Here is an 18,827-nt window from a genome sequence, read left to right on the forward strand (position 1 = left end):
TATATTCTCAAAAACGAAATGTATGTGTGAATAGGGGTTGTGAAACAAAACTATATAAAAATTGGTTCCAATTGATTCAATAGTTTAAAAGTCAATAAGTTCCCTATTCGAACGTACATTTATTTTTATTTTTATTTTTACGACGAGTACATAATGATATAATATTATTGAACTTTATATGCAGTCCATTGGTGAAGATTCGGGAGGGGCGTAGGGGTCTTAGATCCCCAAAATGATTCATATTTCATAGCCCCCATAAAATTATTCGAAACTTTCCCATGAAATACCTAGGAATTTTAATAAAATAATAGAAATAATTTTTTACTATGGTTATATTTTGGTTCCTTCTACCAGAAAAAAAATTATTTATATATATTATTACCTATAATCCATCTGTGTTTATGCCTATAATAAGTAATAACTAATAAACACTAATAACGCATCACAAGACGACTCGATCACAATAATTTCTAATCACCGTCAATGTTGTACACCGCAACTTGTAAACTTGGCTAGTCGGCTATATAATATTACCGGAATCCCAAAGTTTGCGGTTTTCGCAGATCGATGACGTATACTATTTTATAGTAATATAATACACGTTTGTACATGAGCTATACACATTATTAAGTTAATAATATTATTAGCTGATATTCCGCACTTCGTTGCTCTTGAAAAATGACAACTTTAAAAAAAAATTCTATTTGATACATGCTTGTACAGTTGTATCTGATCTGCCAGATTAACCAATGGTAACCAATAATAAATAAATACTATTTCTCTATTTCTACTAGTTATTTATCCTATAACCAATATTAACTATTTATGAACAAACATTTCCATCGTAAATCTCAAAAACACTGTTTGAGCACCTCCCCGGGCTCAATTTGAACCAGTAGTTCCTTAGATTAGTGCGTTCAAACAAACAAACTCTTCAGCTTTATAATATTAGTATAGATATCAATATACATTACAGCGTTAATATTTTATGATAATTAGGTGATTCTGGGCAACGTCTATAATATATCAAGTTTCATTTGTAATTAATTAAGGTACACGTGTCTTATTAACGGTTGCTTTTTTCTGTAAGTACGCGTGTGCTATATATATTTTACCCAAATCACATGCGTATATGTATACTATAGGTGTGTAACGCGTGTAGACGATTGTTAATATTACCTATACCTAAACGCAAAGAAGATTACTAATATTGTCCGTCGAGTATATTACTATTAAGTATTAGGTGTCTTGATACATGTCCGAATACCTACCATAATAAATTAATAAACTAGGTACAAGAGCGTTTTATTTTTATGTTGGTATAAAGTAGGTGTACCTAATCACGTTTTTTGTATGCTCAATTTTAAAACGTATAGTACCTAGTACCATGATATTATATAATATTTGCATACTGAAAAATATTACATTATTTACGCGTGTTGATAAATCACACATGTTTTAAATAAATAGAGTTGGAAGAGTTTGGAGCTTAAATCTAATAAAAGAAAAAAAAGAAAAACCACAACTTGTGTAATAACCATAAATGCTTTACTTTAATAATAAAATGCACACACGTGTGGTAAGATTAATTCAGGTAACTGGTAAGGTTATGTTTGTAGGATTTTCCGCTTAATTATTTATGTCCACAAAAACGATGTAGGTATAAATGTTGGATTTTTCTTTTAAATTTAAAAACTTCCCCCAGTACTATTAATTTAATTTTGAACGGACTCACAAATCAATGTTTAAATAAAAATATAAATATGGATAATTTTGAAGGTCCTACAAAATATGAACAAAAACATTATAATATATTTTAAGGAAACGATGTATTTATTTTACAAAATATTTTGTAATTTGTACTTGGCAAAAAAAATGAGATGAAGTTTAAACTATTACCATTAACAGTTCTGATACGAACGTTTATTGAGCCTACTATAACAGTAAATAACAAACACGAAAAAATACCCCTGGTCTCTAGTGGTAGGGATAGGGATATTAAACTGTTAACGACAGTGACGTTAGTGAGTTAAGGAAAAAAAGGAAAAGCAATTAAAAAAAATCAAACGAAAATAAAATAAAGTAAAAAATGTAAATTAAAAAAAGCAAATTGATTAAAAAGTAAAGGATAAATAAAGCAAAAAAGCGAAAAATATTTTAAATTATTTTCAAATATAAAATATATAAAATTACGAATTACCAAAAAAATATTTAAATCTTATAATAATATGATAAGCTACAGCGATTAAAACATCCTTAATATTATTTTATTGTATTATTTTTTAGAACGTAGATTGCGTAGAGTTCTTTTAGTTATTGATTCTGATGGAATTTGAGCTTGAGTTTGGTGATCTAAACTTCCATGTTATTCGCATTCAATTTCAACTGGATTTGCCGATGTAGTTGCAACCTATACTTCATGCACGCTAAACATTTATTGACTTCAACTTCATGCTTGTCAGGCGGATGTGTATGTATCTTGTCAAGAAACAAGAATAGGCGTTTGAGTAAAATTGTTTTTAAATGTTTTTCATTTTCCTGGACACTTTATACGCTGTGGTGAATCTTCAAACATCGAATTTTAATATATCATAGCGTTTTGTATACATGTGTCCATTATACCACAATTTATCTGTATTTTTTGAGATTAAATTAATTCTGGAGGTATTCGTTGAGACATTTTAACTAATAAAAACGCACTGTCATTATACTATATTATATTGCTTGGAAAAAGAATACAAACTAAGACATAATGTAATTTGTAGACGTAAAGACGTTATTGACGGTCTGATTTATCTACTTGGATATCAAACTAGTTTTTATATATTATTCCGAATTTGAGAATTATTAGTTTATAATTCATACAATTAAGCCGCAATATGAACGGTCGAACAACATCGTTATACTTTTCAGTTTTCATAGTAATTTTATTTTTGCTTTTTATACAATAGCATTTATTTATTATGCTTTTTATTTTTTGGTATTTATTCTTTTGGTTTTTTTTTGTTTGCTTTTTTTGACTTGTATTTTTCACTATTGCTTTACTTACTTTTTTTCCAAACCCCGACTCTAGTATTTATAAAAATCGAAAAAACACGCTTTTCAAATTAGATAGTGTAGGGTATTTGTCTCAATAACAATAATAATTAATAATACATAATAATACTAATATTGAATTTTATCGCAGCAACAAAACATACAGTATAGAAATAAAACATCAAAAAATACACAAGTTATAACTGAATCTAATAAGTATATTATGCTTGAATGCGGATAAGTTGAGTCCATAGTAAAGAGTGAATTATAATGACATTAGAATACATTATGAAAATAATAACAAACTAAAGACAAGAGAAAATATCATTAATACATATCTTATAGTTAATTAAATTATCAAAATTAGCTAAATGAAAATTTATGTTATAAAAATATACATCTAATTATTTGACTTTGAGTTCAAAAATTAATATGAATAAGCAGTGCGATTAAATAACAATTACTTTTTATTCTGATATTAAAATAATGTAAAAGATAATATTGATTTATATTTATAAACATTTATATCAAAATCTGCCTTCCATAAATTTGAATAAAAGTTAGAGCTTTTAAATCAGAATAACTCTAATTAGTTGAATACAATCTTGGTTCATAAAAAATAATTTTAACTAACAAATAAAATATAAAATATAGACAAAAGTACAAAATATTGATATGTGTAGAATATGTATAGCCCAATATCGAGGTGCCATAATAATATGCAAAAACCTATTTTATTAAAACTACGAAAGTAATCTGAATGAGTTAAATCTAAGATATTTAATATCAAACATATTTTTAAGCTATATAAACTATTAAAATAATTTCCTAATAAGATAATTTACAAATTATATTTTAGTTTCAATAAATTTTAAGTGATGGTAAAATAGTACATTAAGATGATGATTGATATTAATGAAATTCTTTGATATCTTACATGGTAGTTTTATAAGAATATCGACATATTGTAAAGTAAATTGAGGGAGTGGATGTAAATATAAAAAAAATTAGCAAGTATAGGTAACCGCTCTGCTGTACAAATTGTGTCGAGTGTACCTCGGTCGTCATTGAGTAGGTCACAGTAATGGGTGTATTTGAGTTCATTGATAAATCAATGCATTATATACAATATTAACATTTTCAATCATGTCTACAAAACGAAAATCAATTCATCTCGAGCTCAGATGAATATGGACCACAATACGAGTCATAAGCTTCGCTAAAACGCTGAAGTACGCGATGCTCATGCCCGTTCATCTAAAACAATTAAGCATCGGGAAGCAAGACTGGAAACCGCTCGAGTACGCAATGACTTGTCATTATTGAAATGGCTATCAACAATGCAAATAGGGACAATCTAAACAACAAGTGTGTGGTCGTGTGGATACATTTTGAAAATCCATGCTTTTCACATGTGTGCGCCGGAAAACCTGATTAATTCGTGTACGCACAAGACGAAAAACAAAATCATTTTGTGTATCCTAAAGCACTCCATAGACATAATTAAAACGAGACATTAAATTGTAAGATTTTTTTCAAAGATAATGAAAAAAAAGATACAACAAAAAAAGGATCCAAAACAAAATAAATATAGTTTTTTTTTTTTTTTTATTAGATAAAATAGAGTATTTACAATCTGTAATATTTATATTCAATACAATAAGTAAATTTGATAGCTACGGTACATAACATGAAATTGCGTGAGGAAGGAGGCCCACCAGTGTGGATACCATCTAACTTGGGGTAAAATAAATATAGTTATATCGAATTTCGAATGAAGGCGTGGCAATACGCGTCGGGTACAACTAATATTAATAATAATAATAATAATGTTAACATAATTATTATGCATATGTAAATATACAATAAAAAATAAAACTTAAAATAATTATTGATATCAAACTTTCACTTATGTTCATTATATAATATATATACCTACCGAATATTGCAATAGAGGAGTCTATTGCTGGGTCAGCTAGTAGTATAATATAGGTATAGTATAGGTAATATACTTCATATATATATATACTATTTGTTATTGATCCAAGTTAAAACTTCAGCAGCAAAGGCTATTTGCTACATTATATTTTCATTTTGTTAACTTACGTGTAATTTAAATTTCTATGGATTTTTTTTTGTATTTGTATGGTACATTTTTTAAAATTTTTTTGGATAATATTGTATAAATTAGTTTGCTTGAGGAAATCGATTAGTTTTAGGTTTTGTTTGTGATAAGGTCGAAGTGCGGTATCAAGATTGTGAGATAGTCTCTGTTTGACTCGATCCTGTGTATATTTTTATTAGTCTGAAATGATATGCATAACAGATAAATCAGATCCACAGGTTTGACATAATATGTGGGAGTCCTCTCTAGCCATTACAATTCCATGAGTATTATTTTGGCGTATAGCCTGTTTAGTACAGTTTCTTCCTTTCATGCAAGCATGATGTATTTTCATATTGATATGTTGCTCTTTTAATTTAATTTAGTTTGGAACTTTGTTTATTCCAAATGTTTTGCCATTTTTTTTCATTGTTTCCTTGATGTATTTTATTTTTAGTTTTCATAAGACATTTTGTTTGACTAAAAGAGTTCCAGTATTATTTGTGATGATTGAAGCTGTTTATCCGCTATTTTGTTACCCTATATTCCTAAGTTATCTCCAGACTGCATTATAGGTATCCACAAGATAGTTCTTCGTATGCTAATTTTGTTATTTGTTATTGAATTAAAATTATGAATGACTTACGATAAAACAGCGTAAATAGGTTCGTAGTATAAGTAGGCAATCCCTAATTAATTTTAATAACTATATTGAAAATATAATTGTGTACTTATAGTAAAATATAATAATAGGTAGGTATATTTAAAGTTTCAATAAGTATCCACCCATGACTCGTGTCAACGAATAATAATTTTAAATTACTACAATAAAATAACTTAAATATCTAGTCTTCGCTTAAATATATTGTGAATATATATTTTGAGATTTTTTAGATACAGTATAAAATTACTTAATATGATGAACATTGTGTATAATTTTAAAGCCTTGACTATACAATTTTTAAAATTTTATAAATTTTTATTCATAAAATAATTTACAAAATTTGAACTTTGAACGCATTTTATTATTTTTAAATGTTTATAGGAAAAAATTAAATGGCATCTTGTATTCAATTGTCAAGTTTTTTTTTTTACTGTGGCTGAATGATTTTATTTACATTTAAAAAACAAAATTTGAAAAATTTGAATGCCTATAATTAGTTTAAAATTTGTCTGAATATTTTGAAAATCGCATGTAGTGTAGAAAATGATTCATTAAGTAATTAGGGAATGATTTAAGTTAAAAGACTACAGATTTATTATAATATTATATTGATTTTTATAATAATTACGAATATAATATAGGTATAATATACCTATATTATGTTAATTGAATTTATTACATAATATATCTGCATATCAATGGGAATGTTAGGTATTTATCTATATCCAAATTTATAAGAAATTAAATTGAGGTTTTTGGTATAAACACCATAGTGATATAGATAAATTTGACTGGACTTTCTACTTTTAAATGTTTGATCTACACAAATAAATTACATTATTTTTGTTCACGTTTGTGTTGCACGGTCCAAATTTAAAGTTATGCTAAAATGGGAGACTGCTTCATGATCATTCATCAATCAGTTTCAAATAATTTTGATTGCTTTTGTGAAACCACACATTGTTTTATATTTATATAGAAGTTCATATACTTTTGACATTCGAGGGATACATACATATGACTAGGAAATATTAAAAACTGATATGCGTATATTTTCATACACACTTAATTTGTAAAAATGGTTTTACTATCAAAGATGAAAACGTTCTACTCATTTGATCATAAATAATAAAAATTAGAGACAACATTGATCTCTTACTATTAATTGTATCGTTTATAATTGTAAGAAAAATAACATTTTGTCCAGTCACTCAACTGCAGAATCCTCGTGGACGAATTATTTTTATATTTTCATACAGCATAATTTAATTCTTTTTTGCTATAGAGTTTTCCAAATTCATCGAAACTAGTTATGGTTGATCATGAATATCTATGTTTTTTTTTATCTTTTTGTACCTACTGATGGAGCTAAATTTAAAGACAATGCGAAAATAATTTTGATATCACCCATATATTAATTTGTCATGATATTATAATATGATGGTCGTACATAAATTGATAACTTATATGAAACGTTATAAACTCTTATGATTTCAAGGACTAATAATGATCGTTGATTTCATTTAAGCAACATGCATAGAAAAAAATACTGTTAATGGGTGCGTCGAGGACTTAGCTTTTTATCCTCCTCTACCGTAGCCATCGCAGTGGAATGACTTAAGTTAAAATAAAATACTTAAGACAAAATACCGTCAAATAGGCAGTTTGCACTATAATTGCACTTGATGACAGACGTGACGGGCGTATTTCATGGCGTTCTAAAAAACTAAAAACTCTGAGATGGCACCGTAGTTAAAGAGAATAAAAAAAATGTGTAAAATAAATTTTAACTCGACTGCTGCAAATATTAATGTACCTTTTTTTTTACCAACAAACTGATCAAAACAACGCTACAGCCCGTAGTGGACGTCATGCATGCGATAAATATTATGTGCTCTGTTGTGATGTGTGACTTTTCGTATGTTTCCACTACAGGGGTGAACAAGCGGTGAGTGGGTGGGCAGCTGAGTTCGATGCGTTGGCCACCGTCACCGCCGCGGTAACAACGGTCGATAGACACGCCATGCCGGCCACGGGCACAGCCGCGCTGGTGGCCACGGCGTTGGTGCTGTTGCAGTGCGCGGCCACTGGTTGTGATGGACAGAGTGCGGCCATACGGCACGGCCGGTCGCGGAATGCCAGGAACCTGCGGCCGAACGTACAGGCGCCGGCCAAACCGCAGCAGACGGCCACGGCCACCGCCAGCGAACTGGACAACGACATCGTCAACCGGCTTCTGCGGATCGTCGAGTCGCAACAACAGTTGGGCGACAACTGCACTGCCGGTACGCACCTCAACCTCGGCGAGGGCGTCGTTGACCGGTACGCTCAGGTGAGTAACGTTTTGATCTATAATTTGAGATAGTATATTAGTATAATCTGTACGAAAGAGAAAAATCGATTTTATTTTTACAAAATAATTTTCAACGGTTTTTAAAAGATTAGATCAACATTTTCAAACATCGAAATTTGAATTGATATTTTCTTATACTTTATGAGACGTACCAATTTGATTAAAAACAAGTATTTTTTAAAAATATTGTATACAATGTATACATTTGTACCTAATGATTATATGGATGGTTTTCATTATATATAAAAGCAACTGAGACATAAATTAATATCTCAGATTAAATATCTCACTCTGTATACTATAAGAAAAAAAAAGTTATACTTGGAGATACTCTTCGGTATCTACGCATTTAGCTTTTTTCCTTATTTCTTATCACCCTCGTCTTACTATATTTCCTATATTTTTTTTACATTCTGTTTTAAATTGATTTCTAAAAATAATTATTGTCATCATATCGTTTTTTATATACTAATATGACGTTGAGCTGACAGAATTATATTGTTAAAAATAAAGGATTATAAAAGGCTATGTTACGCGTCATCAGTCGGGTCATGAACATTCGGGATAATAATTTAATACTTTTTTTTCTTACGAGACAAAAGATTTAAAAAAAAACCCACTTCAGTTGTACAGGATATTATTATGAGCTTAAAATTCTATCGATCCAATCAATCAGCCGGAAATCGTATTATGCCACTAATAACAAATTGTGCTAATCACATATTATTGTACTTAATATGGTAAATAGCACTCTTACCAAATTTAATTAATTTTACTCATGAGAATTAAGAAAATGCTAACATTAAAAATATTATAATATACGTATTTTATTAATCGTGTAATGTATAAATTTCAATGTTGGCGCTGTATATTATACTCACATAAACATTTCCAAAAACATGTCAATTGATATGTTATGTTTAATATTATATAACAAAGCATTTAGAACAAAGGTTAAATGGTGATATTTACATTGTACAGGAAGGAAATACAAACCTATCGTTTTAAATTAAATTATTTTTAGTTGTATGTAAAATAGTTTAAATATTTTACGAAACTTTATATTGTTAAATTATATATTGTATAAAATATACTTAGAGTTGGTCACGTTATTAAAATTTACCTTTAAAAAAATATCATATTTGTTCATCTAAGTTTACTTTCCCAACTCTTTTCTTGCGAACGTTCAGAGTTAGATTTAATTAAAAAATATATCTATCCTTTAAAAGTTTCTATTCTTTTCAATTAAATCATTACATTTATGAAGCAAGATCTTTTGTAAAACTGACAGATTAAAACAATATTCCAAAATTTGCAGAAACACGAATAATATTTATTATCATAATTATTGTCAATGTTATGTTAAAACAAGAGTTAGCAAAATAAAAGATAACAACAAGCATGTCAATTATTTAATTAAATATTTATATTTAAGTTTTTAAATTGTTTTAATATGTAATTTATTTATATTAACTAATAATATTAAGTACTAAGTAATGTATTGAACACGCAAAATGCAATGTAGGCAGGTATCTAACTTGTATGAACAAAACACGATAAATTAAAACTTATACTAAAGTTAGACCAAGTATTTTCATATTCGGGAAAATCTTGAATTTATTAAAAGCGTATAATAATACTTCATACAACGTATTCGGTACTAATTCTAAATTAATTTGAAAATATAATATATTTAAAAATAGAGTACCTTTTGTAAAAATATTCAAAATGTATTTTGATAAATTATATTAAAAATAGTATATTATCAAACAAAAGTTTTAAAATACTTGATGGTTATTATAAGTTCTAATAACTTTTCTTATCCCAATATGAAGAATCAATATTAGACTATTTTTTTTTTTTTTTAAATGCAACTTTTTGTCTGACCATAACACTTGTAGGAAATGTTTATAAATAGCTTGAAATTAGTCTGATTATTTGGAAAATATTGTATAGTTACTATTAGAAAATTATAAACTAACTAATAGTGGATAATAAATTGCCATAAGTTTCTATAAACAATATTTTTTTTAATAATAACATAAACCTCCCCTCTTCCCAAGTTTCAACTAGATTTAACTTACTACCATAATCCATCCTTATAGTTGAAGGTTAAAGCATTTTATCTACTGTAAAAAGTTTCCCATAAAAAAAAAAACATTAAGCACACATCATTGTAAAACCAATACATTCATTTATCCAATCAGAAAACGAGCACTCATTAGGAGACATTTATTTATGTTGGCGAAACTATTAAAAATTCTAATAAGAACAACACCAAAAAATATTCGTAGAAGTGATTCGTTGTTTAAATAAGTAGTTTGAACAAAAAAATAATCATGAAAAAATATTCAAATTAATCAAACTACAGAGTGGATAGCTCAACGATATTTTAATGGAAACTTTTTTGATTATGTAAAAAATAAAACAGGTATTCATCTCACAAATGATGATGGAATATTATCAAACAAATATTGTATTTTTTTTTAAAAACTTTGTTGATGTTGGTGGTATATTAAATTTATATTACTGTTGATTTAATAATATTAGTTTATAGGTTTGTATATACTACATTTTTTATGTCTATTATGTATTTTAGTCTAATAATAATATTGTAATTACTTTTATATTATATTTTCACATTCTAGTTATTTAATATACATTCTATAATACAATTTATGTGTTTGTTAGGGACGTAAAACGAAAAACCTTGTAATCAGGTTATAATATTATTCATTTAAAAGATGACCATTATTATTAGCATAGGAATTTCTAACAAGATAGAAATATATAATATCTTCTGCGAAGTGTAAATTATATATTTTTATTTCGAACATACATTTTAATCAAACTAACGGACATTTAAGTGTAGTTTGAACAGTCTTACGCCAATTCATTCAAAATGCATTAAATCTCTATTTTTAAACGTCAGTCTTATTTTTATTTGACGTTAAAATAAATCAAAATTTTTATGAAATTATCGTAAATAAAATTTACTATTGATTAGGTTCACCAATACAATTATGTGAAGTTTAAATAAAATTAACAAATCAGAGCTAAAGAATATTGTAAAAAATATATATATATATATATATATATATATAACAACAAAACATTTTTAATCTAGTTACTTTATTCAAAGATGTATTTTGAAGAAAATTATAAAAAAAATATTTTATTGTTTAAATTAAAATAACTAAGAAAAATACTTTGTTAACAATGTAAACTAACAAAAGTTAATACAATATTAATTATTAATATATATGATATTTAGCGAAGGAATAATTATGAAATTAAAATAATATAATTTTTGTTTGTTTAATAATAAAATAAAAAACTTAAAACTAAAACATATACCTACTAAACGTAAATAATATTTTCTGAAATTATTATTGATTTTAGTAACGGTAGTAAAAGTAACCACAGTAAGATTAAATAATAATTTTAATTCAAAGCCTAGGTATAATAATAAATTATTATCATTTGTTTAAAAGTAATCATGATCTGTATTAATTAATACATTGCAGTAGCCAGTAGGTACCTATTAAAAATATATATTATAACTTAACTAATAAAGATTTAATAAACATTCATCAAATTTAAAAAATAAAATAAAAATTGGTTAAAATATAAAATAATATTTGTATTAAATTGTATACGTTTGAAAAAAAAAATATTAAATACAATAGATAATGATATAATCGCTTGTAAAAATAGTATAATGGTATAATCCACGATTTTATATTGATTTCCGTATAAACTATTTTTTTTTTTTTTATTTAAGTATTTTATTGTGTACCATAAATTAATATATAATTGTGTTTAAACTTTAAAAAGTCATATTATTATACATTTTAGTTATTATTAATCCATCTCAGCAAAATTGGATAGGGTGTAATTTTTTTATAAAATATAATATAAATATAATTTGTTGTTTCGAAATATTATGACGTGTCAAATATCAGTGCATTTCTATCAAAGAGTGACAACTTAAACCTGATAATGTAATAACATAAGCATAAATAATAAATGATTAATCAATTGAAACGTTATAAAATATATACAATAAACTATGGACAGTATTAGTATGTTTGAAATAATTCATATTATTCCCGTGATTAACAATAACAATGAGTACTTGATAAATTGATATGAATGTTTAAAAAAAAATTGTGATTTTTGAATCATAATTTAACACGTTATCACTATGTTTTTTATGTGTTATAAGAGTAATGGAAGTTGACTAGGTATCTGATCAAAATAAAATGATACTATTGATATTATTTATGGTGTATAATATATTTTTGGAACATATTTTCTTACATTTTTTTTGTAATTATAATATATAATATATATTTTAAAGAATACATTTCCGTATAATTAAATAGAATATAAATCGGTTTTGGAAGAAAACGTGAGCGGATTATGTAATTATTTAAAACAAAAAACTGTAATAGTAAAAAAATATCTCAATACGTTATTCGATCAGATTAGACTTGTATAATACGCATTGAAACGGAAGAGCGAAGGTTATTTATACATTTTTCAAAAATTGAAGTGTAAATTCATCTAACTACCTATTATAAAGACATTTCATTGTTTTAAAATTATCCAATATAATTACGATTAATGATGAAACGTATAAACCTATTATTCACGCGTACTTAATAAGATTTGTTTTTTGTTTACACACAAAAGAGCATTTAAAATGCTTACACATAAACTGTTTGCTGAAAAAGTTGATAGATTTATTTTAACATAAATAATAAATTATTGAAGTCAGCTATTGTTTCAGAAAAATATATTTCAAACATAAATACGGTACCATCCTGTGGTGGAATAATAATATTTTATTCGTATAAAATATTCATATAAAAAAGATAAATGTAATTAAAATTGATACTTAATAGTTATATAACCCACGTATGCATAATGATGCTCCTAGTAAAATTATATATAGTCCTATTCATATAAGTTATTGTTATAGACACCACAACAATAAAATTTACGTTTAATTTTTGTGTTAAAAATACAGTTTAAGCTATTTAAAACTCTTTAGTTTATTTAATATAATATAATATTAACCAGTTTTTTAAAATGTTGTATCTACTCTTGGACAACAACTAATGTGCAGTGTTTTGAAGGTGGTGATCAGTTAATCTTGAACGATATTTATTTTTTTAAAACGTAATTTTGGATAACGAAGTTTTACATATGTAGTGGAGCCAAAATAAATTCAAACACAACATAAAAATACATAAAAATATATCTATTATGTGCGGAAAACCAGCATTAAAAAAAATATTCTTGGTGGTCCAGTTATTTCCTCTCCACGGGCCACCATTGTCGACCCCTGGGTTATACATGTAATATATATATATATATATATAACTATGAAAGGGTGAAAAGTGGCAATTGTAATTAAATTGTGAAAACATAATAATAAATGAAAAAGGGAGACATTCTGATGATGTATATAGTTTGTTTAGATTGTACATCGTCATTGAGTTCACTGTAATGGATATGTTTAATTTTAGTGTAAAACTCATAGAAAACGAAAAATGATTCTGCGGAGCACAGTTTGTGTGCAAGGTTAGGTTGGGTTAGTTTGCATATCTACTTCTAAGGATATTTTATAATTTATTTATATATTACTTTGAGTAATTTATTTTTCTATTGGTTATGTATGGTAAGTTAACCCAACTTTTACCGAAAACCTTGCATAGATTATTTTATTAATTATTATGATATACTATCTTTTACCATTGCTATTAACTCATAAGTCAATACTGATGTACCGTATAATGTTGCGAATAGGTTCGTAGTATAATTAATAGCTTAAAATTTGTCTAAATATTTTGGAAATTGCATTGCCTATTGAAAAATTAATAACAATATACGTTATAAATAATGATGAAACGTTTAAAGTTCCTGCTTTTAATATTATTTGAATTATAATAAAATAACTAACTAAAATCGTTGGAGGAAAATTCAATTATTTACGTTCGGATATACTAAAAATTTTGTAAAATTTTGAACTAAAAGTATAGATACCTATCAATGTAGGTGTATAAAACGTAAGTAAGTTTAATAATTTTTTTTTTTTGATATTTTGCATAAAATTGTGCGAAAAACGATGAGAAGCCTTGTATAATGTTCAAGCCTCAAAATGTAATGAATTTTCTGTTATAAAATAATTAGCAAATGTTCATGTTTTTTCTTTGTATATTGTCAATCATTTTTTTAACTACAAAAAATATAAGGCTGATTTTTTTGTAAACGGGTTCCGCACACAATTTCTTAATTTTCCATAATTAATTTTTTAATTAATATTCTGAAAATTAGCGAAAATTGTTATTGATGTATATAATATTATATGTATATATATATACATATGTATGACGGCGTTCAGGGTATGCAATTACCGTACATACAGGTTCGACGTATCAATTATTTATTTTATACATATGTAATATTTTAATGCTGCGAGATTAATTATAATGTAAGAAATTATAATAATTATTGTAAACATTACTAAATTATTTAGTAACGATCTAAATGTGTAACTATATAATTTAATATATTTTATAAATCTAATATTCCTAAAAATATTACCCTATCTATACTGATTAATTGCAAACTATAATATCGTTCCAATGGGCAATCTCTAACTGGTGTAAACACGGAAAGACACAAATTAGAAAGCATGGGAGTTATATTAAGCCAACGTGGTTACCGTTTACCACAACAACTTTCATTTGATAATGTATAATGGATATAATACGTGGGTTAAAATATACCTATACTCGTACATAGGTTTACCAGCCAGTAGTCCTTGATGTAAAATTGGATAAATGGCTGCGTGATGATCATCTATTTCTATTAAACTACAACAAGGGAACCAGTGTCACTTCCAATCTTAAATAAACAATTTAGGTACACTACAAATAAAAAAATGCTTACTATTAGTAATATATTATATTCAGTTATTGACACCTATTCTGTTTGTAGTAAAATAATGTGCATACAAAAATCAAATATTCCAAACTAAAGTTTTTAGAATAAAATCAAATGCCTCTGAAATAAAAAATTACCTGAAGACTTTTAAATTCAAGAAATTAATTTATAGAAATTCGATTATATAAAATTTGTGGCTAAAAATGTTCATCATTTAATATTATATGGGTAAGTGTCATAAAAAAATTTGATATATTCGAGAACTTACAGTTGAATAAAATACATATTAAAATTAGACCAATAAAATTATAAAACGCTATAGTTTGTAATTTATTTATTTAAATTCATCATCTGAATTTTTTACAATGTGAACGTTGGTATGTATCAATAATATCAATTAAATAATATAAATATTTAAATTGTCTATTAGTATTGAATTAAATAGGTAGTTTATGAAAAACCTTTTAACGTATGTAATTAGATGATTGTAATATTTGAATAAAGTGAAAAAAAAGTGGGAAAGTAGCTATCCACTTTGCTTCACAATTTGTGTCAAGTGTACTCGAATTTATTAAGTCGCTTTAATGTAAGTACCTATTAGGTTTAAATTATATGATAAATCATTGCTAACGAAAAACGATTCTGATCAAAATCGATATAATATTAGCATATATTATTATTACTAAGCATATTTTATGATAATATAATAAGTATTTATAAGTCATATGGTAGGTTGAATTAATTATTGTCGAAAATATTACTTTGATTATATTGTTAATATTCAGTGTTTGGAAGGAACGGATTCCTGAACGAATTCCTTTTAAAGGAACGGCACGATGAACGAATTCTTTTTTATAAAAAAAGAACGAGAAAATAAACTAGTTCTTTTTTTTAAGGAAAAATAACAAAATTGTTCGTTCCTTTCTAGTTCCAATAATTTATACAGATCAGGGACTGGAACCGGAACCGAAAGTAGCGGTTCTGGAACCGGTTCTTAGAGAAAATCTAAGAACCAGAACCGGAATCCATTTTTTACAATGCTTAGAACCGGAATTAGAACTGGAACCCCATTTTAATGAATAATACGTTTTCCGGTTCTTTTAGGTTTTCATCGGTTCTAAGAAAAAGTCCTGTATTTCAAATAATTGAATATTTTATTTAAATTGAATTTTGTTGTAATCAAATAATTATTTTTCGTAGAAATATTTTTGTTTTGTACGTAGTATATGGTATTTTAGATTCTGAGTGAAACGATGAATGTATTGATTTTACAATGATGTGTGTTTTTTTTTATTTTTTTATTTTTTTGTGTCTGTCATCACCTTTTAGGACAGTAAAAGTGCTTGGATTTTCTTCAACAGTACCTTTTCTGATAGGATAGTGAATCTAGTTGGTACTTTGGGGGCTCAAAAGTGAAAAACAAAAGAAAAATTAAGGAAAAACGGGAATTTTTACGCAAAATCTGTTTTCGAGAAAATTGATTTTGGTTTTTGGTGTAACTTTAAAACGAATGACTGTCGATACATGAAATTTTCACTGGTTGTTTATATTTCCATTTTCTATACATGACAAAATTTTCAAAATATTTTAATTTGTTTTGAGCTGTTTACGGACAATTTCAGTTTCCAATTCAATTAGTTTTTATTTCTATGAATGTCAATAAAACATTATTTGTTGAGTAAAAATACTCGAAAATGTAATACAAGGCTCCTAATATATTGTTACAATGACATTTGAAAAATATTAAAAATCCTTAGTCACAGTTTTTTTTAATTAGCATTTAAAGTTCAAAAATTGACAAAATATGTAAAAATCACGAAAATTAGCAAATTATTTTGAGTTAATAATTCGTAAAATTTTTTCTTTTTAGAACTAAGATTTTAAAATGTAATACAAGATTCTTTATAGGATAATCTACCTTTATCAAAAAAAAAAAGTCTATAAGAAACTCAAATTAAATTTTTATGAGCGTTTGAAATTCATATTTTTACAACATTTGATATTCACTCGATTTCTTACGTAACGATTATTTTATTTTATTGTAATTAAAAAACGAGTGACTGTAGAAACTTGAAAATTTCACTGAATGTTTATATTTGCATTTTCTATATACGATAAAATTTTGAAAATAATTCGACTTTTTTTGAGATGTTTACGTACATTGTAAGTTTTAAATTTTTTAAGTTTTTTTTTCTATAAATATCAATAAAGTTTTATCTATTGGGCAAAAAAATGTAAAAATTTAATACAAGGCTCCTAATATATTGTTACAATAGCAGTTGAAAAATATTAAAAATACATAGGCACAATTTATTTTTATAAGCATTTGAAGGTGAAATTTTGAAAAAAATTTATCAAATTTAAAATTGAATAATTATGTTGTAGTTAAAAAATTATAAAATGTTTAACTTTTATATCTAAGGATTGAAAATTTAAAACAAGATTCCACGTAAATATTTATCTCTGTTACCAAAAATTCTAAGAAATACATAAGCACAGTTTATTTTTATAGTCATTTTAAGTTTAAATTTGGACGAAATTACATATTAAAAAGCCTGGAATAACTATTTTAGTTATTTTGTTGTGATTGTATAATATTACTTGTGGGTACTTGAAACTTCTAAAGTATACTTTTATATATCTATGATAGCACAACGGTTTGTTGTTGATGTATAACGCGTTACCTGATTGATATTGTGATATGATTAATTTGGAATTTATTATTAATACCTATTATAGGTCAATTTTTTTTTTATAATATTTTTAAAAAATATAATCACAAAATGGTTGGATTAAAATTTGTTTGAACTAAATATTAAAGTATCGAATAATATGAATGAAACTGTATACTAAAAAAACTAACAAAATTATTTTATATATCTACGTCATCTTAAATAAATTGCTTGTGTTTCCAAAACAAAGCATTGTGATTATTATTTTAGGTTCTGATCGCTCCGATGAAATCATTGATTTTACAATGATGTTTGTGTGTGTGTGTGTGTGTGTATGAATTGCTACCTTATGGAGCAGTATAAATGTTCTACTTTGAGAGTAGTTCCTGGTTTTCTTTTCAAAATAAACAGAAAAACAAAATAAAATTACGGAAAAATGAAATTTTGATGCAAAACTAGTTTTTAACAAAATCAATTTGTTTTTTTATTTTAACTCAAAAATGAATAAATATATTATATAAAATTATATAATGGATACTTGAATTTCCACCGAGTATACATATTATCATAGCATTCATAAGGTATGAAAGCATTTTAAATAATTTTCATTTCTCAATGTCTTGTATTTTTCTGTTCTATTGGTAGGTGTTTTAAATCGTCGACTTTAATTAGGTTTTTTTCCGTTTTTTGTATGGATTCAATTTTAATTATTAAGTAAAAAAGCTTGGTAATTCAATGCAAGGTTCCTCATAAGTTGTCCAAATTTCATTTCAAATGGTTTTATTTTTTTATTTTTTTTGTTGCTCAAAAAGTTTAAGTTTTAGAAACTTGAAACATTCCAATGTTGCTTAAATCATCCTTTGTACTCCATCCGATTTTAAAAATATTTAGACTAATGTTAAGCTATTTAAAATAATTTGAATTAAACAAAGAATAACGATTTTTGTTATTTTTATGTAATTCAAAAATATTATTCGTGGGGACTTAAAACTTTAACGTATATTATTATATTTTATAAATATTATGATATTTTTATTATAT

General features: G+C 25.8%; 1 protein-coding gene across 1 annotated transcript in view; it reads left to right on the forward strand.

Annotated features, from left to right (window-relative positions):
* Nucleotides 1-18,827, forward strand: part of LOC100168979 (probable G-protein coupled receptor CG31760) — a 268,373-nt gene that overhangs the window by 19,659 nt on the left and 229,887 nt on the right. The window contains exon 2 of the mRNA XM_029489788.1: nucleotides 7,740-8,136. Within this exon, the coding sequence (XP_029345648.1) occupies nucleotides 7,828-8,136 (309 nt within the window). The 5' untranslated portion in view covers nucleotides 7,740-7,827. The remainder of the gene's footprint in view (nucleotides 1-7,739; nucleotides 8,137-18,827) is intronic.

Source organism: Acyrthosiphon pisum, chromosome A2 (assembly GCF_005508785.2).
Source record: "Acyrthosiphon pisum isolate AL4f chromosome A2, pea_aphid_22Mar2018_4r6ur, whole genome shotgun sequence".
In the NCBI taxonomy this organism is placed as follows: Eukaryota; Metazoa; Arthropoda; class Insecta; order Hemiptera; family Aphididae; genus Acyrthosiphon; species Acyrthosiphon pisum.